The sequence below is a fragment of the Salvelinus sp. IW2-2015 genome, linkage group LG1 (genome assembly GCF_002910315.2).
Source record: "Salvelinus sp. IW2-2015 linkage group LG1, ASM291031v2, whole genome shotgun sequence".
Lineage (NCBI taxonomy): Eukaryota > Metazoa > Chordata > Actinopteri > Salmoniformes > Salmonidae > Salvelinus > Salvelinus sp. IW2-2015.
The window spans coordinates 7,516,694-7,540,331 of NC_036838.1; the positions used below are offsets into that span (position 1 = coordinate 7,516,694).

Here is a 23,638-nt window from a genome sequence, read left to right on the forward strand (position 1 = left end):
CTCTTTCCGACTTTTTCAAAAAGGGGCCAATGAAGAGGTGCTTTGACTCGAATGGGCCAATCACAGATCGAGAAAGCCGGAAATTTAAAGTCGGTCTCACGTTTGACGTCATTGCTAGTAAGAACAAGAACAAGGTGAGTGCGGTCCTTATGCTTTTGTTAGTTATGGTTTATTTTAATGGTTAAAATATTGTAGTTACTGGGTGCATTCGATATAAATGATATGCGTTGATATATTGTTGAATTATTACTGGTTTTCTGGTGTACTGGTTATGACAAAATTGTAAATTTAAGCGGATTCAACCGGCCACATGGTGGTCTACGTCAGATTATAGTTCGCTGGGCAGCAGGAAAGCGAAACTGTCTTGCTAGCTAGGAAAACGTTGGTTATTTTATTTAAAACAGGCACATAGCTAACTTTTTTTTTTTTTTATCCCCCCATCACTTTAGTGATCAACACTACAGTGAAGTCCTCGCCTTGTTCAATAAGCAACGAGCACAATGTCGACAACTGCGAACGACGCCGATCGTATCACCCAATTCAAAAACAAGGGAAAAGATACCAACGTAAGTTGATATCGCCTTTGATGACTAATCTTGATTGATTGGTCAACCATTAACACCTAGTTTACAGTATTGCGATTTGTTTAGCACCATGCTACTTGACATTGTTCATCTGCAGGAATTGAGGCGCAGAAGAGTCGAGGTCAACGTCGAACTTCGAAAGGCAAAGAAAGATGACCAGCTTCTCAAAAGAAGGAACGTCAGTATCTGCCCAGATGAGCCTACATCTCCACTCCAAGAGAAGGACCAAAATGCACAGGTAATATTTTGTATCCATACTGTAATTACCCTTATTTGAAACTAAAACGGGCAATGGCAAGTGTTGGTTATGACTTTGTACAGGCCATGAGCAAGCCAAAGATGTCCCTTTTCCCAATAGATTGATTTGGTTCCTTTCTGTCCTGTACTCTATCAGAGGCCTGTTAGCTAGTGCCTATATTCCGTCACTTTTTTTTCCATTGACACGCATGCAGACGCTCCACAGATGGCATGCCAGGTCATGTAATTAATGTGTAATCCTGCCATGTTTCCATAGCCTGCACAGCACTGGACGGTTGAGGAGATTGTGGCTGGTGTAAATAGCCAAAGCCTAGATCATCAGGTGCAGGCTACCCAGGCAGCCAGGTAAGTCACTAAGCTTTCCACTGGAAACCGGTGTTGGGTAATCACTGTTTCTGTTCTGACTGTAGGCCTGCCCCTAACCATGACTTTTGACCTGGCCTTCTTCCACCACAGGAAGCTGCTGTCCAGAGAGAGGCACCCTCCCATTGATCGCATCATCGACGCTGGGCTCATCTCAAACTTTGTCCACTTCCTGAGCCTGGCAGAGTGTCCTCCCATACAATTCGAGGCGGCCTGGGCCCTGACCAACATCGCCTCGGGCAACTCGGACCAAACCACCGCAGTGGTGGACGGAGGAGCCATCCCAGCCTTCATCAGCCTGGTGATGTCCCCGCACCCCCACATCAGCGAGCAGGCCGTCTGGGCCCTGGGCAACATCGCTGGTATGAGAAAGCACACTTTCACCTGTATCGAAAGTGACTATGGCATGACTGTTGCCATTGTCATTGATAGTACAGGAACAGTGATCTGAAAGCTTTTCCCGTGTTTGTTGGAATACCTGTTCCTGTCAAACCCTGTGTCTTTCAAACATCTTTACGCCGGCGCAACTTTAGTGTGAAACTTCATGTTTGTTACACCAGAAATGCAGATAAAGATTGATATTGCTACCAGGCAAGTAACAATATCAATTTATCAGTATTTCTCTTTTGAAAATACTACTACTTGAACATATGTTAGTTCAATATACCTTTTGCAATAAGCCTTCTTACTCTGTGGTTGTATGCCAGGTCAACGGTCTTCTGTGACCACATTTTTGACATGGCTTGATTCCTCCTTAGGTGATGGCTCCACCTACAGGGACTTGGTCATCAAACACGGTGCCATTGAGCCCCTCCTGACTCTGCTGGCTGCCCCTGACCTGTCTGTGTTTTCTGTAAGTTTACATATAATGGTTAAAAGCTCTGGGTTGTTGTGGAATTTGTTAGCAAGTGCTGTGGGAAATTCCACTCATCAGCTAATTTTCCTGGTGGTTCTTGTAAAATATGTGTGGTTGATTTGTATGACGTTGACTGCTTTCTCATCTTCATCTTTGCTCATTACCTCAATTTGATGCATCCATAAATCTAAATATAGCTGGTAACGGTGTGGCATATTGATCTCTAACATCTCCCTGCTCCTTCCAGTCTGGTTACCTGAGGAACGTGACATGGACCCTGTCTAACCTCTGTCGGAACAAGAACCCTGCCCCGCCATTGGCGGCCGTGCAGCTATTGCTGCCCACGCTGGTGCGCCTGCTCCACCACGACGACAAGGAGGTGCTGGCCGACACCTGCTGGGCCGTGTCCTACCTGACGGACGGCCCTAACGAGCGCATCGAAGTGGTGGTGCAGGCCGGCCTGGTGCCCCGCCTCGTCCAGCTGCTTGGCTCCGGGGAGCTGACCATCGTGGTACGTCCCTTTGCCACGGTTACTAGGCTTTACATTTTTGATTGCACCTGTACAGTGGTCAACCTTGTGGTTCCTAGAGACGGCTGGACCGTGCTGATCTGTGGGTTTTGATTGACGGGCAAATATTAACGTCTGCGATTTATGCGTGGGAGCTACCACTTCAAGTAACTTCCTTAGCCCAGTTGTTGAGACATTCCAAGTTACTGAGGAAAGCCTGTTGTCACAGATATCAGTCAATTGTGTAACTTGAATCTGAATCCTAATTCCCTCTCTGTGGTCCTAGATTCCCTCTCTGCGGTCGCTGGGCAACATCGTGACTGGCACAGATGAGCAGACGCAGTGTGTGCTGAACTCAGGGGCTCTGACAATGTTCCCCGCGCTGCTCCGCCACCACAAGTCCAACATCCAAAAAGAGGCGGCCTGGACCCTGTCCAACGTCACGGCTGGCAAGGACACCCAGATCCAGGAAGTCCTCAACGCCGGCCTCGTTCCATTGCTGGTGGACATCCTCAAAAAGGTACAACATGGGTTCTTCATTAGGGGGCAAACCATTCAGGGGCTAGTATGCATCAAGGGCTGATCGACTAGATACATTTTTCCTTTTATGACCTGATCCTAGACGATTGCTACATGCAGCCCCAGATTTGACCTCCCCCGTTCGACTGTTTTCTTCCGTTTCATGCCTACTGATCTTATGCCTGGTTTCTGTTGTGCTGCTCCACAAACATCTGCACTCCATGTCTGAGGGTGCCGACAGCAGAAATGCAACCTGTGAATGAGTCTATGCATGAAGCGAGCCCTGCCCATAGAAATTGATAGAGGCCTCTAGTGGCCAAAATGTTTTGTTAGCATGGGCAGTGCCATTGAGGCCTTGCACCATATGAATGTACTCAACTGTTGGGACTTAATTGGCTGATCTCTCCTGGTTAACCTGTTGGAGTCATGTCCAACTGGGACATCAGGAGTGATCAGCCAATCATGAAGGAAATTGACTGCTCCAAAATTGACATTGCCTCAATGGTGTTGACAATGCTGTCATAGACACTAATGGCACAAATACAAAGATGATTCCCCTAGCTAGCTCTATGACCTTGCCTCATTTGTCTTTTTCTTCAACCAGGGAGACTACAAGACCCAGAAGGAGGCGGTGTGGGCCATCACCAACTACACCAGCGGGGGGACAGTGGATCAGGTGATCTATTTGGTACAGGCCAATGTGCTGGAGCCCCTGCTCAACCTGCTCTCGGCCAAGGACAGCAAGACCATCCTGGTCATTCTGGACGCCATAACCAACATCTTCCTGGTAAGTTCATTTCTGGTCTGTTAGAAGAACCAATGGGTAGAGCTTAAGTCATGACACAATCAATATGAAGGTCAAGATATCCCTCTTACAACCCAGAATTCTATCGGTAACACATTATGGTTAATGAGCACCCTGTAACACTGACCGTTTGCCTTGTGGTTCCTAGAGACAGCTGGACCGTGCTGGTCTGTGGGTTTTGATTGACTGGCAAATATTAATCTCTGCGATTTATGCATGGGAGCTACCACTCTAAGTAACTTCTATAGCCCGGTTGTTGAGACATTCATGTTTTGGCATTGATTTGCTATTTTCAAATTTGATTGTACATGTAATTTTTATTGAGTTTAAAATTATAAATGGATACAGTGGATTTGTGTGTGTAAAAACCCATACTTAACGTCTTAGGCAGGAGAGAAGATCGGCGAGGTGGAGAAGCTGTGCGAGATGATCGAGGAGTGTGGCGGCCTGGACAAGATCGAGGCGCTGCAGTCCCACGAGAATGAGATGGTCTACAAGGCCTCTCTCAACCTCATCGAGAAGTACTTCTCTGGCGAGGTGAGACCTTCACCAAGCAATGACTAAGTCCAAATACACTTTTGTCCTCTTTAGCTTGTCTCGCCTCTTTCAGGTCCATTCATGGGTGAAGCGGCTGATTGTTATCAAAAGGAAACATTGACCATGAGCTGGGTTTTATTCCCCAAGTTTCTTTTCACATCTGACTTGGTGCACCTTACTGTGACTCTAAAGGGCTTCGGGTGTTATTGGTAGAGAACAGCTCTTTTGAGTGAAACTGGTGGATGAAGCCATGGTGGATGAAGTTGCAATTTTAAACTATTCTGGTGACACCATCTGTCTTGCTTTCAGGATGAGGAGGACGAGTCTGTTGCTCCAGAAATCACGACCGACGGCTACGCCTTCCAAATTCCTGAGAACCAAAGCACTTTCAACTTTTAAATGTTCTTGTTTCCTGTATGTCTTTTTGTATGTGTACTGTAGTCCCTCACAACTTCACAAGTGTACATAAGTACAGACACTTCCTTGTTCTACTACAACCTGTAAATAAACTTTATTACAAAATATGTCAAATTGGGTGGTTTTTGGTAAGCATAAAGCTTGCTTCCAGTACAAAAAAAAGGAATGAAATAATTTTAAAATGGGGGTGCCGGTGGTCTACACCACACTGAATTTACTACATAACATGTACATATTGTACACTTCAGTGCCCAGCATTTTAAACATGGATAAAATCATTTCAATTGGGTATTCCCAGGCTGTTCCATCAGAGCTAAATGGTGTAACTAGCACAAGCAGCTGTTGGGGAGGTGAGAACACCAGGCAGAGCCATGATTGGCTGATGCGGTGTGAGAAGTTAAGTCGTGGTGTCATTCAGAGTACATGCTAATATTATTGATACCCTTGGGAGGACCCGCAGCTTGTGTTTCACATTGGTGAAGGGGTGTACATCCCCATTGGTGGAGGCTTCCTCTGTAAAATAGGATATCACTGTTTATAAATTATAATCAGAACAAGTATTTCATGCTCACAATTAAAATACAATGACTGCTCTGCTTTTAAAATGACAGCCTCTGACTGCGGTGCGCTCCTCCTATCCTCCCATCTATTTAGTGTCTGATCCCAGACGACAATCAATCTTTGACCATGTCACTCTACCTATCACTCGTCAACCATTGCCACGCAACCAACTCGGCATGCAAAATGGGCCAAGAGTCTGTGTATTCCACTAATGTTTCTAGACAGGATATGAACAGGAATCTTTGATGGGGTCAACTGGGAGGTGGCCTTGCGCCTAAAGCCAAGACAACCCTCTGCCGGTCTTGGGGCTCCGCTGTTGGTCTGCCCTGGACCACAGGACTTTGAGCTGGTCTGTTGGAGACTGCAAGACATTCCGTCCCAGGGCTGATCTTCTGTTCCTGGCCCAGTATGTTCATGTCTGCTGCATGGATCTGTGACCGGTAGGAAAGGACAACCTCTATTTAGTGCAGAACACCAGCGCAAGTAAAGCCTCAGTCTCACTCTCACTCATGTTTGTTACTCTCAGCCTTCACACCGGCCAGGCCTCTAGACTCACTGCTGTTAGACTCTTTACTTACCTCTTCCATGTGCGTAGAAGGTTGTTGGGTCAGGTGGAGGACTACTGATATCTGGCCTTGTGGAGGTGATGATGGAGGATAGGTCTAATAAACCAAGCAACCAAAATATGACATATATCAATGATATAACACTGTTTCAAGAGTATCTTGAGGATTTACTTGTGTGAAGGTACAGTATGCACTTCAAGGCACAGTGCAGTAAACTTGTTTTATATAAACTCAGCAAAAAATGAAACGTCCTCACTGTCAACTGCGTTTATTTTCAGCAAACTTAACGTGTAAATATTTGTATTAACATAAGATTGAGACATAAACTGACATGTGACTAACAGAAATGGAATAATGTGTCCCTGAACTAGGGGGTCAACATCAGAAGTAACATTCAGTATCTGGTGTGGCCACCAGCTGCATTAAAGTACTGCAGTGCATCTCCTCCTCATGGACAGCACCAGATTTGCCAGTTCTTGCTGTGAGATGTTATCCCACTCTTCCACTAAGGCACCTGCAAGTTCCCAGACATTTCTGGTGGGAAAAGGCCCTAGCCCTCACCCTCCGATCCAACAGGTCCCAGACGTGCTCAATGGGATTGAGATCCGACATAGGACATTCCTGTCCTGCAGGAAATCACCCACAGAACGAGCAGTATGGCTGGTGGCATTGTCATGCTGGAGGGTCATGTCAGGATGAGCCTGCAGGAAGGGTACCACATGAGGGAGGAGGTTGTCTTCCCTGTAACGCACAGCGTTGAGATTGCCTGCAATGACAACAAGCTCAGTCCGATGATGCTGTGACACACCGCCCCAGACAACGACGGACCTTCCACCTCCAAATCGATCCTGCTCCAGAGTACAGGCCTCGGTGTAACACTGATTCCTTCGACGATAAACGCTGGTGAGGACCTGCCTTACAACAGGCCTACAAGACCTCAGTCCAGCCTCTCTCAGCCTATTGTGGACAGTCTGAGCACTGATGGAGGGATTGTGCGTTCCTGGTGTAACTCAGGCAGTTGTTGTTGCCATCCTGTACCTGTCCTGCAGGTGTGATGTTCGGATGTACCGATCCTGTGCAGGTGTTGTTACACGTGGTCTGCCACTGCGAGGATCAGCTATCTATCCTGTCTCCCTGTAGTGCTGTCTTAGGCAACTCACAGTACGGACATTGCAATTTATTGCCCTGGCCACATCTGCAGGCCTCATGCCTCATTGCAGCATGCCTAAAGCACGTTCATGCAGATGAGCAGGGACCCTGGGCATCTTTCTTCTTGTGTTTTTCAGAGTCAGTAGAAAGACCTCTTTAGTGTCCTAAGTTTTCATAACTGTGACCTTAATTGCCTACCGTCTGTAAGCTGTTAGTGTCTTAACGACCGTTCCACAGGTGCATGCTCATTAATTGTTTATGGTTCATTGAACAAGCATGGGAAACAGTGTTTCAACCCTTTACAATATAGATCTGTGAAGTTATTTGTATTTTTACGAATTATCTTTGAAAGACAGGGTCCTGAAAAGGGGACTTTTCTTTTTTTGCTGAGTTTATATATTTATGTTGGAATAATATTGTGAAAATTATGATAATGCCATTTTAATGTAAGAGCTGTTTGAAAAGATCGCCTGAAATGTCAGCCTGTTTTGGTGGGATGGAGTTTTGGCCTGCCGGTCACCAGGCGGTAAATTGCTTAATAGACCAATAACAAAGAGAGTTCCAAACCTCTGCCAATAACAGATAGTTTTCAGTTTTCCCCTCCCCACGCAGACTGCTCCTAGACAGTCCTAGCAAATTCTTTCTAGAGAAATTGCTCTTTGATAAGAAGCTGTTTTGTTTATTTTTATCCATTTGAATTGAAAACAATCACAGTAAGGTTACCCAGAAATGATTTGATATAAGAAAAGCACAAACATTAAAATTCCCATTACAAAGGAATCCATCTTTTCACTCTAAATCATTGCCAATACTTCACATTGTGGTTTACGAGAGGTTCTTATACACCCACAAACTATAAGTCTACAGCACATTTCTCCAGCAAAACATATAATTCTACCAACTTAGCTATTATACCTACGCCAGACCATAACGGATTTAGGAAGTGGTAAGAAATAAGTGACTTTTATGAAGTCATACGCCGACCATGATCTTCAACAATAATTAAGGACAGAGCAACCAAATCTGTATTTTCTGCACATGCTTTTTTTCCAGTAGCCTCCTACATGGGTTTGGGAAGTAGGGAGGCCGGAGGTGCTGCAGCACCCTCTGATAAATTGAAATATAAATTATTTTGCCTAAAATTATTTTAGGCTACCGTTGTCTGAATAGACATAGGCCTAAATAAAAGCCTTCAAAATACTACACCAGAGAGCATCATTTAGCCACCGAGGAGCAATAGCATCTAAAAAATAGCTGTGGATTCAGCAAGCGTGGTAAATATGCAGTAGAACAGCTTGTTCTGTTGTGGCCATAGACATATAATTCATAGAAGGGTTATGGAACCTCTAACCCTGGGAATTTGACTGTTAAACTCATGGGTACATTGGCAATGGCTGCCAGTCCTGACTTGAATGGAAACTTCTATCTATGGATTATATTTCTATGGTTGGTTGCTGCTGTCAGTTTGCCTTTTGCAAATTTCAAAATACAATAGTGGGAAAAATATTCAGTTTGGAAAGCAAATGCCTACTGCTGAAAAGAGAAGATTGGGCACATATGTAAATTCAACGTCTATTTTTGATTTAGATTTGGTTGAATTTTCATCTAATATGAATTAAACATGAAATCAACAAAACATGTCACCATGTTATTGGATTTAGGTGAAAAGTTGGGTGAAAAAAAGACAAAATGCCCTTAAATTGATTACTTTTTGCAAATCCAGTCAGTTTTCCCACGTTGATTCAACATCATCAGATTGATTTTTGGGGGGGTGAAATGATGTGGAAACAACGTTGATTCAACCAGTTTTTCCAAGTGGGATCTGTCTGTAGAAGCTGACAATTTTTCTTTCTCAACAACTCCTAATTTTGAGTGAACAGCAGTGTTTTCAAAGTATCTTATTTGAGATAGGCTATTGGCACGAGCACAATGGCCATCACCGGTGATTAGCCTAGGCTTCAACTTCACTGAATGGTTTGATGAGCATGAAAACGATGTAAACCATATGCCATGACGGACTTCGAATAGCCCCGCGATATGCAACTTTTTAGGGAAGTCAGGAACCAATATACTCAGTCAGTTAAGAAAGCTAAGGCTAGCTTTTTCAAACAGAAATGTGTATCCTGTAGCACAAATTCCAAAACGTTTTGCGACTCTGTAAAGTCAATGTAGAATAAGATCACCTCCTCCCAGCTGCCCACTACACTGAGGCTAGGAAACACCGTCATGACCAATAGATTTACGATAATCGATAATTTCAATAAGCATTTTTCTACGGCCGGCCATGCTTTCCACCTGGTTACCCCTACCCCGGCCAACAGCTCAGCACCCCCTGCAGCAACTTGCCCAAGACCCCCCGCTTCTCCTTCACCCAAATCCAGACAGCTGATGTTCTGAAATAGCTGCAAAATATGGATCTCTACAAATTAGCTGGGCTAGACAATCTGGACCCTCTCTTTCTAAAATTATCCGCTGAAATTGTTGCAACCCCTATTACTAGCCTGTTCAACCTCTCTTTCGTATTGTCTGAGATCCCCAAAGATTGGAAAGCTGCCGTGGTCATCCCCCTCTTCAAAGGGGGAGACACTCTAGACCCAAACTGTTACAGACCTTTATCCATCCTGCCCTGCCTTTCTAAAATCTTTGAAAGCCAAGTTAACAAACAGATCACCGACCATTTCTAATCCCACCGTACCTTCTCCACTATGCAATCTGGTTTCCGAGCTGGTCATGGGTGCACCTCAGCCACGCTCAAGGTCCTAAACGYTATCATAACCGCCATCGATAAAAGACAGTACTGTGCAGCCGTCTTCATCGACCTGGCCAAGGCTTTCGACTCTGTCAATCTCCGCATTCTTATCGGCAGACTCAATAGCCTTGGCTTCTCAAATGACTGCCTCTCCTGGTTCACCAACTACTTCTCAGATAGAGTTCAGTGTGTAAAATCAGAGGGCCTGTTGTCTGGACCTCTGGCAGTCTCTATGGGGGTGCCACAGGGCTCAAATCTCAGGGCAACTCTTTTCTCTGTATATATCAATGATGTCGCTCTTGCTGCTGGTGATTCTCTGATCCACCTCTACGCAGACGACACCATTCTGTATACATCTGGCCCTTCTTTGGACACTGTGCTAATAAACCTCCAAACGACCTTCAATGCCATACAACACTCCTTCCTTGGCCTCCAACTGCTTTTAAATGCTCTTCAATCGATTGCTGCCTGCCCGCCCGCCTAGCATCACTACTCTGGACGGTTCTGACTTAGAATATGTGGACAACTACAAATACCTAGGTGTCTGGTTAGACTGTAAACTCTCCTTCCAGACTCACATTAAAATTAAAAATTAAATCTAGAATCGTCTTCCTATTTCGCAACAAAGCCTCCTTCACTCATCCTGCCAAACATACCCTCATTAAAACGGACTATCCTACCGATCCTTGACTTCGGCGATGTCATTCACTGCATCTCTGCATGTCTGGCAGACATATCAGTGTGGATGACGGATCACCACCTCAAGCTGAACCTCGCAAGACGGAGCTGCTCTTCCTCCCGGGAAGAACTGCCCGTTCCATGATCTCGCCATCACGGTTGACAACTCCATTGTGTCCTCCTCCCAGAGTGCTAAGAACCTTGGCGTGATCCTGGACAACACCCTGTCGTTCTCAACTAACATCAAGGCGGTGACCCGTTCCTGTAGGTTCATGCTCTACAACATCGCAGAGTACGACCCTGCCTCACGCAGGAAGCGGCGCAGGTCCTAATCCAGGCACTTGTCATCTCCCGTCTGGATTTACTGCAACTCGCTGTTGGCTGGGCTCCCTGCCTGTGCCATTAAACCCCTACAACTCATCCAGAACGCCGCAGCCCGTCTGGTGTTAAACTTTCCCAAGTTCTCTCACGTCACCCCGCTCCTCCGCTCTCTCCACTGGCTTCCAGTTGAAGCTCGCATCCGCTACAAGACCATGGTGCTTGCCTACGGAGCTGTGAGGGGAACGGCACCTCCGTACCTTCAGGCTCTGATCAGGCCCTACACCCAAACAAGGGCACTGCGTTCATCCACTCTGGCCTGCTCGCCTCCCTACCTCTGAGGAAGTTACAGTTCCCGCTCAGCCCAGTCAAAACTGTTCGCTGCTCTGGCACCCCAATGGTGGAACAAACTCCCTCACGACGCCAGGTCAGCGGAGTCAATCACCACCTTCCGGAGACACCTGAAACCCCACCTCTTTAAGGAAATACCTAGGATAGGATAAAGTAATCCTTCTAACCCCCCCCCTTAAAAGAGTTAGATGCACTATTGTAAAGGTTGTTCCACTGGATATCATAAGGTGAATGCACCAATTTGTAAGTCGCTCTGGATAAGAGCGTCTGCTAAATGACTTAAATGTAAATGTAAATTCACAAAATAGCCTCCAACACTCAGGAAACTGGATGTAGTCTATCACAGTGCATCTGTTTTGTCACCAAAACGCCATATACTACCCACCACTGTGACCTGTATGCTCTCGTTGGCTGGCCTCGCTACATATTCGTTGCCAATCCCACTGGCTCCAGGTCATCTAGAAGTCTTTGCTAGGTAAAGCCTCACCTTATCTCAGCTCACTGGTCACCATAGCAACACCCACCCGTAGCACGTGCTCCAGCAAGTATATTTCACTGGTCATCCCCAAAGCCAACACTTCCTTTGGCCGCCTCCTTTCAGTTCTCTGCTGCCAATGACTGAACGAATTGCAAAAATCACTAAGCTAGAGTCTTATTTCTCCCTCTCTAACTTTAAGCATCAGCTGTCAGAGCAGCTTACCGATCACTGTACCTGTACACAGCCAATCTGTAAATAGCACACCCAACTACCTCATCCCCATATTGTTATTTATCCTCTTTTGCACCCAGTATCTCTACTTGCACATCATCATCTGCACATCTATCACTCCAGTGTTAATGCTAAATTGTAATTATGTCACCTCTATGGCCTATTTATTGCCTTACCTCCCTACTCTTCTACATTTGCACACACTGTACATTGATTTGATTTGATTTGAAGTTTTTCTTTTGTGTTATTGACTGTACGGTTGTTTGTGTGTAACTCTGTGTTGTTGTTTTTGTCACACTGCTTTGCTTTTTCTTGGCCAGGTCACAGTTGTAAATGAGAAATTGTTCTCAACTGGCCTACCTGGTTAAATAAAGGTGAAAAAAATAAATATCGTAGAGGATTTTAATAAAGTTCAGCTTTCTCCAACTTTAGTCCCGCCCTGTTCAGCCCTCGCCCATGCTCATAATGCTCAATGGTTCCACCACCCACTCTGCTTCTCTCGCTTTCCTTGAGGAGAGTGCATAGTTATGAACTTGAAAATGTATTAAGAAACCAATTAGGCACATTTGGGCAGTTTTGATACAACATTTTGAACAGAAATGTAACGGTTCATTGAATCCGTCTAAAACTTTGCACATACACTGCTGCCATCTAGTGGCCAAAATCGAAATTGCGCCTAACCTGGAATATTACATTTTGCCCTTTCTCTTGCATTTCAAAGACGACGTATTATCTTTTTCCAGATCTAAAGTGTTATATTCTCCTACATTACTTTCACATTGTCACAAACTTCAAAGTGTTTCCTTTCAAATGGTATCAAGAATATGCATATCCTTCTTCAGTGCCTGAGCTACAGGCAGTTCGATTTGGGTATGTCATTTTAGGCGAAAATTTAAAAAAAGGGTCCGATCCTTAATTAAGGCTATAGAGTGTTCAGAACAAACAGAAATGTAAATTGTGGACTTGCAACACATTTACCTGGTTCACAGCAAACATTCCCAGGACATTAAATAACATTCCCATTAAGTTTTAGTTAGGCTTTTATCTAACATTAGGATGATAACATCCCAAAAACATTTCAATAATGTTTTTGATGAAGAATTACATTTGATTCTTTTCAGAAAATGTTTTAAATTAAATATCCTTAGAATGTTCTAACATTCACTCAAATGTTGTACACACCATCTGTAAAAAAACACCACAGAACATTCCACTAATGTTCTTATTGGGTTTCCAGGTAATGTAATAAGAAACTGTGTTCTGGGAACGTTCTTTTACCACCAGGCAAATGTTTTATACAAACATTGTATTATCATCAACACAACTGGACCGTTTTGTGTTATTATAACTTTTAGGGCAACCTAATGAATGTTCTGGGAACGTTCACAGAACAAATTTTGGTTTGCTGGTTAACTGTCATTTTTGTCATGTCATTGCAGTTGCTCCCATTCTCCAGCACCCCAGCCCAAGTGGCTTTCTTCATTATGTTTCTTAGGAGGCTGTACTGTAGTCAGTGGGATTTATAAGTAATCAGAGGCAGAATGGCCACAGCGAAATTCTGGCAAATGAGAGATGGGCTGGTCCATCTTTAGCCCAGTGGGTCTGACTACATTGGGGATTTTGTGCCGAATTAACATTATTTGGCTAATATTGGGCTGATTTCTGCTCCCAGTCAGTTTGATGAATAATCCAGTTATGCAATGTGTACAGATTACTTTGTTAATTAATCATGTTTTCAAATTGACAAAATTGTGGTTAGAGGAACCACAATATATTATTTGAATCAGTGCACAGGCTATATTTTTGGAATATACCAAGTTTGCTTAGGTATGTTTCTCATTTTTGTCCTTTTTGTTATTGTTGTTACCCCCATTTTTTTTTCAAAGCTCCAAACATCCACTGACCCAAGGCCCATGACATGTTCTGTTAATACCCACTGGGCACTGTCACGTTCCTGACCTTATTTCCTTTGTTTAGCCTTGTTTAGTTGGTCAGGACGTGAGCTGGGTGGGCATTCTATGTTATGTGTTTCTATGTTGGGTTCATTGTATTGGCCTGATATGGTTCTGAATCAGAGGCAGGTGTTTGTCATTGTCTCTGATTGGGAACCATATTAAGGTAGACTGTTTCTCACTGTTTGTTTGTGGGTGATTGTTGCCGTGTCTGTGTTTGTTCGCCACACGGTACTGTTTTTGTTCCTGTTCGTGCGTTCCTGTTCGTGCGTTCATGTTTTATGTTCTCAAGTTCAGGTCTGTTCACGTCCTTTATTGTTTTGTATTTTGTTAGTGTTGGATTTTGCATTCAAATTCATCATCATGAACATTTACCACGCTGCGCCTTGGTCCTCCTCTCTTCCACCTAACGATGAGCGTTACAGGCACACACTAGCTGAATCAACGTTGTTTCCACATTTCAACAACATTACATTGAACCAACGGGGGATAGACGTTGAATCAGTGATTTTAAAGTACTGCTTAAGTCATTTTCTAGGGTATCTGTACTTTACTATTATATTTGACTACTTTTACTTCACTAAAGAAACTAATGCGCTCTTTACTCCATACATTTTCCCTTAAACCCAAAAGTACATTTTGAATGCTTAGCAGGACAGGAAATTGTCAAGTTCGCACACTTATCAAGAGAACGTCCCTGGTCATCTCTACTGCCTCTGATCTGCCAGACTCACTAACACACATGCTTCATTTGTAAATGATGTCTAAATGTTGGCGTGTGCCGCTGGCTATCTGTTAAAAAAATATTTAAAAAGATGAAAATGGTGCCTTCTGGTGTGCTTAATATAAGGAATTTGAAATGATTTATACTTTTACTTTTGATAGTTAAATATATTTTAGCAATTACATTTACTTTGGATACTTAAGTATATTTAAAACCAAATACTTTTACAGAAGTAGTATTTTATTGGGTGACTTTCACATTGACTTGAGTCATTTTCTATTACGGTATCTTTACTTTTACTCTGACAACTGGGTACTTATTCCACCACGTCGTTGAATTGACGTCTGTACCCAGTTGGTAGCTTCTATTCTACATATCTCATTTCATACCATGATCATCCCTCCAAATAATGACAACTTAATAATACATGTTGGGTTTCATTTCTTTGAGATTAAAATGGAATGCTTCATTTAATAGAATTGTATTTATTTAATACACACAAGCAATGTACAGACATTCAGATATTTGCATATAGGAAATAAAACACTGGAAACCAAAAGTCTTCATGATCATTTTATGTATTTTTGTTTTTCAAAGAAGGAAATGTTACCAAGCAACAAAGGAGACATTTTCAACATAATGGCATCTGTTAAATTGAACTTCCTTACTGGTGGTAGTTGGACAGTTGAAGGAGAATGGGATACTGTTGCCTAATGTCTATAGGAGGCACTTGTCCCAAGGAATAACGGGCTCAAATCCTTCCTAGCACGCCATCTAGAGGTGATGGAAAGTAGCATATTTGCTAAGTGCCGCTTATAGCAAAAGATAAGAGTTCAGAGAAAGAAGGAAAATGCCATGTTGTTTGTAAAGTACTTATAGTACTGTTAAGTGGTTGGTCACACTCAAAGTACTCAGAGGCTTGCAGCTTGGCACATTTCAGAGCCTTCCTGGAATACACAAATGAAAATGGTGATTATTTTCTTATTGTATATTCTTGCTTCAAATTTGTACAACGGCTTAAAAGACGATTACCGTACAAAAGTAACCATTTATGTTATTGCATTTTGAATGTCAAATTTCTATTGAATAAGATTGCAGTAATTAAGGCCCAAACCACACCTCTTTTGTGCTGTCAGGGGGCTGCTTCACTCTAATTCATGTTTTATGGATCAACATCAGTGTGGCATCAATGTCATCGTCCTCACTATTCACTAGTATTGGTAGGCGTTAACTTACATCCAGGCATGAGACTTCACAAAGCAGGCAATGTCATCACGGATGTCATCAACGAAGGCTGGAAGGGCAGAAACAGTCATACAGTCAGTACAGTTCCCGTCAATTACCTAAGGCCTTTGTGTGCACGTTGCAGGTATTTTAGCCCTGCGCCTTAAAACGGTTCGCTAACGTAGGACTAAACGGAGTGAGTGTGATTACAGGGAAGTGAGGTTGATTACGAAACCCACTAGTTCTATTCTCTTGTCTTGTCTTTGTTCATGACACAAGAACAATCCATCTGTTTGTTCATTCATTCATTCATTAATTTGCGCAGGACAAGGTTGGTCCCAAGGTTGGTGTTTAAGCCAGACTTTAGGTCCAAACTGCAGATAACTGGACCAACCAAGTTACAGTGAGAGCACGAAGGGAATTGAGAGAGATGATGTATTTGGACATTTTAAAACAGCAGTACCTGGAGGTGTGTTGTTGAACACCAAAGTAAGGGTTTGACATGATCAAAAGCCTGACGTTTATTATTTCATTCATTTTTTCATACATACATGTACTGTACATACATACATGCAGGCATTTGATGACATTGTGCTAAACAGGTTGTGGACGGAAAGATGTTTGTACTCACAGCTGCACTCTGTCTTACAGAGATTGAGAGAGCGAGTGGTGTTGGAGGAGACGCAGGCGAGGCGATTGCTCAGCTGGAAGAGACCAAAAAAGCTGAAGGACAGGGTCTTGATCGGCTTGAATGGCCTGATCGGCTTGAGCATCGGCTTACTTGGCGGTGGCTTGCGGCTGTGTCCGTGACCTTTGAACTGCTTTGGGATGTCTCTTCCTCCTGTTCCCCTTTCTCTCGTTCAGTTCCTCTCCTTCTTGCTCGTCCAGCTCCGCCTCTAACTCTTCCAGGTCCTCCTCGTCCAGCTCATCCTCGTCAACCTCGTCTTCATCACCCTCGTCCTCATAGCCGCCAAACTCTTCCTCCTCCTCCGCCGCTTTGCTTTCTTGCGCCTCAACTTTGTCATGTTCTTCCTCATCACCAGTGGACTCCTCGGCCTCACGCTTGTTCCTTCCTCTCGCAGGACGCCCTGGTCTCGGTCTCGGTCTCTTCCCCTCAGGCCTCTCTGATCTTGGGCTCACTCCCTCTGTTTCCCCAGTAGGTTTTGGTTGCATTCCCCCGGGCTTTCCTATAGGTCTTGGACTCTTTCCCCCAGGCTTCCCATTAGGTCTAGGCTTGTCCTCTTCTCCCTCAGAACTGACTCCATCTTCCTTTGACTCAACATCTCTACCTGGACGTTTGCGCCCGAACAGTCTCACAGGTCTCCTGCTGATGGGGCGCCTTTTGTGTTTATGCAGGATAGGTTTGCGCAGGACAAGGTTGGTCACAAGGCTGGTGTTTAAGCCAGACTTTTGGTCCGAACTGCAGATAACTGGACCAACCAAGTCACAGTGAGAGCAGGAAGGGAATAGAGAGAGATTATATATTTGGACGTTTTAAAACAGCAGTACCTGGAGGTGTGTTGTTGAACACCAAAGTAAGGGTTTGACATGATCAAAAGCCTGACATGATCCTCAGGGTGCCATCATTAAAAGGGAAGTTCAGTATTTTACAACTTGATGTTAGATGGTTCCTCACCCTGAAAGTAGTCTGTAAAATAAACTGTAATCCATGTTTTTTTATTCTTTAAACAGCCACTACAAACTTCAGCTAACCTTAGGAACCGCTAGCTAGGGGCAACCGTGCAATGTTTTTTTTAATGGCCAAATCACCTTTAATGAACTTTAATCAATTATTGAGTTTATCTCACTTGATTTGACCATTGAATTTTGTAAATTGCCCCTATCATTCCAATTGATTTTAGCTGAAGTTCACTGAAGTTTGTAGTGGCTCTTTAAAGAAAAAAATCTCCAGGTCCATAGACTACTAGGTTGACGACCCCTTTAACATTAAGTTGTAAAATATTGAACTTCCCCTTTAACTAAATTTGAGACGTTGTTCAGTGACATTGATGTTTTTTGCTCTCTCACACCACCTTCAAGTGATCTCTCGAAACTCGCAGAAATACAATAGGCCTACATAGAATTCACAACCCACTTTTGGCCAAGACGTCGTCCAGTTCGACACCTGTTGCTGCATTTTTCTCATTCATATTGAATTGGTCAACAGCCTCTGCCAGTTTGTCCTTCAGCTCACATTTGGAGAGCAGCAGCCCCTCAGACAGGCTGGGAACCAGGGTTGCTACAGCCAACACCACCAGCAGCTCCAGCTTCATGTTGTCTTTGGGTGATCTGTTTAGAATGGTATGGAAAGATATAGGATAACAAAAATACATGATTATCCTACAAAGAGAAGCTGTAAGGCTGTTCTACACAAAGGGCACAATTGAAGAGTTTCATTCCAAAACGCTATACTATCAGGAATCAAGGTAAGACCCAGATGCAGACTGTGTCGAAGTAACAATGTTTATTACAGCAACGGGGCAAAGGAACAGGACGGCAGGCAGGCTCAAGGTCAGGGTCAGGTCAGGCAGAGGTCTGTAATCCAGAGGTGGGGCAAAGGCACAGGACGGCAGGCAGTCTCAGTGGCAGGGAGAGTGGTCAGACGGGTGGGTACAAGGTCAGGACGTGCAAGGGTCAAAAACCAGGAGGACGAGAAAAGAGAGACTGGGGAAAAGCAGGAGCTGACAAAAACACTGGTTGGCTTGACAAACAAGACAAACTGGCAACAGACAAACAGAGAACACTTGATTGGAGTCCACCTGTGGTAAATTCAATTGATTGGACATGATTTGGAAAGGCACACACCTGTCTATATAAGGTCTCACAGTTGACAATGCATGTCAGAGCAAAAACCAAACCATGAGGTTGAAGGAATTGCCCGTAGAGCTCCGAGACAGGATTGTGTCGAGGCACAGATCTGGGGAAGAGTACCAAAACATGTCTGCAGCATTGAAGGTCCCCAAGAACAAAATCGAAAAGTCGAAAAAGTTTGGAACCACCAAGACTCTTCCTAGAGCTGGCCGCCTGGCCAAACTGAGCAATCGCGGGAGAAGGGCCTTGGTCAGGGATGTGACCAATAACCTGTTGGTCACTCATACAGAGCCCCAGAGTTCCTCTGTGGAGATGGGAGAACCTTAGAGAAGGACAACCATCTCTGCAGCATACCATCAATCAGGCCTTCATGGTAGAGTGGCCAGACAGAAGCCACTCCTCAGTAAAAGGCACATGACAGCCCGCTTGAAGTTTGCCAAAAGGCACCTAAAGGACTTTCAGACCATGAGAAACAAGATTATCTGGTGTGATGAAACCAAGATTTAACTTTTTAGCCTGAATGCCAAGCAGCACGTCTGGAGGCAACCAGGCACCGGTCATCACCTGGCCAATACCATCCCTACGGTGAAGCTCGTGCTGGAAGCATCATGCTGTGGGGATGTTTTTCAGCAGCAGGGACTGGTGGACCAGTCAGGATCGAGGGAAAGATGAACAGAGCAAAGTACAGAGAGATCCTTGATGAAAACCTGCTCCAGAGCGTTTAGGACCTCAGACTGGGATGAAGGTTCACCTTCCAACAGGACAAGGACCCTAAGCACACAGCCAAGACAACGTTGCTCCAGGACAAGTCTCTGAATGTCCTTCAGTGGCCCAGCCAGAGCCCGGACTTGAACCCGATTGAACATCTCTGGAGAGACCTGAAAATAGCTGTGCAGTGACGCTCCCCATCCAGCCTGATAGAGCTTGAGAGGATATGCAGAGAAGAAGGGGAACCCCCCCCCCCCCAAATACAGGTGTGCCAAGCTTGTAGCGTCATACCCAAGAAGACTCAAGGCTGTAATTGCTGCCAAAGGTGCTTCAACAAAGTACTGAGTAAAATGGTCTGAATACTTATGTAAATTTCAGGGTTTTTTTTTATGTAAATTTGCAACAATTTCTATAAACCTGTTTTTGCTTTGTCATTAAACTAAGGCTGTAACGTAACAAAATGTGGACAAAGTCAAGGGGTCTGAATACTCTCCGAAGGAACTGCATACAGCAATTCTTCACATTTGTTTTTTTCATCAGAAATTACTGCTTACAGTATATCCATTTTCTGAAATGTTGGTAAATTAGCTTTTATTGTTTAAAGAACTTATGAAAGAGATGGATGGGGTTTTTCACCATCTAATCATGGCATGGTGTTCAATGACAGACGTGTATTTGTTTGAAATCTATCACTTGTTGGTTTAATTTCAGAGAGACAAATAATCATGTTTTGTGGCAAAACGCTATATATCCTTCTCACTCTCAGAGGAATAAGTAGCACTGCTGGGTTTTACACAGTCAAATGTGATAAATAACTACATTTTTAATAAAGAACTTATAATACATTTGTGACGTCAATATATAAACCAAATTAATCAATACAGTGATATGAGATCTGTATGTAAAATATTTTCTTTTGACATTTTAGTCATTTAGCAGACGTCCTTATCCAGATTGACTACAGTTAGTGCGTTCATCTTAAGATAACTAGGTGGGACAACCACATATCACAGTCAAATATACAGGATACAAACATTCCATTCCAGCTAAATAATATATAGCATTTTGCAACAAAAACCCATTTTAATACACATCTAAAATCTATTAATTAAAAATCTGAGAACAGTAATATTTTACACACACGAAGGTACCTAAAGAATATCCTTTTGGAATGAAACTCTTCAATTCAAGTTCATGAGAGGCTTTACATTATTGTTGTAGGCAAAAAAAGATGAAACCTGAGCAGGTAATTGAAGGATTTTTCAACCAACACTCTCATGTATGTTTTAAAATGCTTTGTCAAGTGTACGTATAGTGTATTCCCCATAACCAATATATTTCAAAGCTATCACCGTGAGGGATGAATAAACATCAAGTTTTTTATTTATTCTTGTATTTAAATATAAAAAATATATACAATTCTAAAATGTATATTAATTTATGTATTTACATTTGTATATTTCTGAGCTAGCAAATCGGTGATGTTGTGAGACCTCAATTATCAAAACATGCAAGTACATCACATTTCTCAGAAGTATCTCTACGACCATAACATTGACTTTTCACTGAACATTCAACATACAGTAATTCAACACAGGTCAAAACAATGAGTCCGTTAAATAAAAATGTCCTTACCAGTCGTTCAGATCAGGTAAGCGATGAACAGTGTTCAGGGTAAAATAGCACAGCTGATCGAGCTGTACCTACTCCTCTGTGTCTGGCAGACAACACATCAGGGTTTTTATACGGGAAGGATGGGTAGCCGGGCGGGTAGCCAGGTGGGCCAATTCTTCACATTTTGTTCTCAGGCCATTGGGTGATAACCCATCACGTCAGCAAAGTAATGGAAAGTACAGTATGTACAGACACTGTAGATCTTAATTGCAAAGGTGGGAGTGAAGCTTTGGTGTTAAAGTGCAAGTCTGCGTTAGCACAATGTAGCATGAGAACAATGATATAAAGATGACACAAACTCTAACCATCACTTTAAACCAGGATTGGGCAATCTGGTCACCTGTCAGGGCTGGTGTCGGTGCAGTTTTTTGTTACAGCCAAGCAGTAACGGGCTACACCTGACAGGATTCTTATCTAAAGGACCTCAGTGGCAGTCATAATTGACTCCTCGTTTTATCATCACTTTCATCTGTGTTTGTCGTTCAGGTTACTAACACTTTGGTCCATCCAAGACCAACAGTGACTTGTTCAAATGGACTTCACTTTATCCCAAAATCAAACATTCCACAAACACATGATCCCATGATATTACTGTGTATTATACAACTGAACACAATGAACACAATGAAAACACATGTTTGCAAGGTGTACCACACTAAGCATACATGGTTGACCGGTTAGCTGGCATTTATTTTTATTTTTGCCTAGTCACTGTGATCACCTGATTATGTCAATTACTGTGGGTGTCGAGATGAGAACTCAAGACTGAAGCTATAACAATGTGTAATATAAGCCCCATCCTGCCTACCATTTAACTCACAATACCTTGAATGGAAACCATAACCAATCAAGCAAGAACTTAAGATGCCATCATGTTTTCTTTGTCTTTCTTTGCGTTTTCTGAACAAAACGTTCAGAAATGTGGTTCTGTATTCAATAACCAAACACTATGTCCCCCTACACACTCAGGTTGTACAAATGATGTATAACTCACTTGAGACAACGGTTGTGTCAACATTTTTGTGCAGACAAACTCTCCATTGTATCACAAATGTGTTGTACTGTCTCAAATGTGTTGTGCAATCTATGTGTACACTGCCTATTAATCAGACAATCCAGGCTCATGTCTTCCTATCAGGTCCACTGGGTTTGCGTAATGTCCCGAGCTGTTCAGAATATGTGGGTACTGTCGCTTGGTAAAAGCACATACAGTCGGAAGTTTACATACACCTTAGCCAACTACATTTAAACTCAGTCTTTCCCAATTCCTGACACTTAATCCCTGTCTTAGGTCATTTAGGATCACCACTTTATTTTAAGAATGTGAAATGTCAGAATAATAGTAGAGAGAATGATTTATTTCAGCTTTAATTTATTTCATCACATTCCCAGTGGGTCAGAAGTTTACATACACTCAATTAGTATTTGGTAGCATTGCCTTTCAATTGTTTAACTTGGGTCAAACATTTCAGGTAGCCTTCCACAAGCTTCCCACAATAAGTTGGGTGAATTTTGGCCCATTCCTCCTGACAGAAGCTGGTGTAACTGAGTCAGGTTTGTAGATCTCCTTGCTCGCACACACTTTTTCAGTTCTGCCCACAAATTTTCTATAGGATTGAGGTCAGGGCTTTGTGATGGCCACTCCAATACCTTGACTTTGTTGTCTTTAAACCATTTTGCCACAACTTTGGAAGTATGCTTGGGGTCATTGTCCATTTGGAAGATCCATTTGCGACCAAGCTTTAACTTCCTGACTGATGTCTTGAGATGTTGCTTCAATATATCCACATAATTTTCCTTCTGCATGATGCCATCTATTTTGTGAAGTGCACCAGTCCCTCTTGCAGCAAAGCACCCAACATGATGCTGCCACGTGCTTCACGGTTGGGATGGTGTTCTTCGGCTTGCAAGCCTCCCCCTTTTCCTACAAACATAACGATAGTCATTAAGGCCAAACAGTTCTATTTTTGTTTCATCAGACCAGAGGACATTTCTCCAAAAGTACGATCTTTGTCCCCCGTCAGTTCAAACCGTAGTCTGGCTTTTTTATGGCGGTTTTGAGCAGTGGCTTCTTCCTTGCTGAGCGCCTTTCAGGTTATTTTGATATAGGACTTGTTTTACTGTGGATATAGATACTTTTGTACCTGTTTCCTCCAGCATCTTCACAAGGCCTTTGCTGTTTCTTCTGGGATTGATTTGCACTTTTCGCACCAAAGTACGTTCATCTCTAGGAGACAGAACGCGTCTCCTTCCTGAGCCGTATGAGCTGCGTGGTCCCATGGTGTTATACTTGCATACAATTGTTTGTACAGATGAACGTCATACAGGCATTTGGAAATTGCTCCCAAGGATGAACAGACTTGTGGAGGTCCACAATTTCTTTCTGAGGTCTTGCCTGATTCTTTTGATTTTCCCATGATGTCAAGCAAAGAGGCACTGAGTTTGAAGGTAGGCCTTGAATAACATCCACAGGTACACTTCCAATTCACTCAAATGATGTCAAATAGCCTATCAGAAGCTTCTAAAGCCATGACATAATTTTTAGGAATTTTCCAAGCTGTTTAAAGGCACAGTCAACTTAGTGTATGTAAACTTCTGACCAATGGAATTGTGATAC

The 23,638-nt window shown here is 43.3% G+C and overlaps 1 protein-coding gene, 3 non-coding genes and 1 pseudogene across 4 annotated transcripts; 4 read left to right on the forward strand and 1 right to left on the reverse strand.

Annotated features, from left to right (window-relative positions):
• Positions 1-178: 178 nt before the first annotated feature.
• Positions 179-4,954, forward strand: LOC111958178 (importin subunit alpha-1). The gene is made up of 10 exons (XM_023979403.2): positions 179-566; positions 682-822; positions 1,099-1,187; positions 1,299-1,567; positions 1,964-2,058; positions 2,309-2,572; positions 2,856-3,089; positions 3,693-3,875; positions 4,281-4,430; positions 4,740-4,954. Exons 1-10 carry the CDS (start codon positions 501-503, stop codon positions 4,827-4,829), a joined length of 1,581 nt encoding a protein of 526 aa, XP_023835171.1. The 5' UTR covers positions 179-500; the 3' UTR covers positions 4,830-4,954.
• On the forward strand, positions 1,588-1,715 carry LOC111970996 (small nucleolar RNA SNORA71). The gene has a single exon (XR_002878201.1). It is a non-coding gene; the product is annotated as a small nucleolar RNA SNORA71 (small nucleolar RNA).
• Positions 2,634-2,768, forward strand: LOC111971202 (small nucleolar RNA SNORA84). The gene has a single exon (XR_002878243.1). It is a non-coding gene; the product is annotated as a small nucleolar RNA SNORA84 (small nucleolar RNA).
• On the forward strand, positions 4,026-4,160 carry LOC111971196 (small nucleolar RNA SNORA84). Its single transcript, XR_002878241.1, has one exon. It is a non-coding gene; the product is annotated as a small nucleolar RNA SNORA84 (small nucleolar RNA).
• Positions 4,955-15,073: 10,119 nt separating the features above from the next.
• LOC111964679 (zinc finger homeobox protein 3-like) lies at positions 15,074-21,089 on the reverse strand (annotated as a pseudogene).
• Positions 21,090-23,638: the final 2,549 nt, after the last annotated feature.

Coding starts and splice junctions, on each gene's coding strand:
- LOC111958178 (XM_023979403.2), top strand. CDS start 501: ATGTCGACAACTGCGAACGACGCCGATCGTATCACCCAATTCAAAAAC. Junction 1,568..1,963: donor GGCCCTGGGCAACATCGCTG/GTATGAGAAAGC, acceptor ATTCCTCCTTAG/GTGATGGCTCCACCTACAGG. Junction 2,573..2,855: donor CCGGGGAGCTGACCATCGTG/GTACGTCCCTTT, acceptor CTGTGGTCCTAG/ATTCCCTCTCTGCGGTCGCT.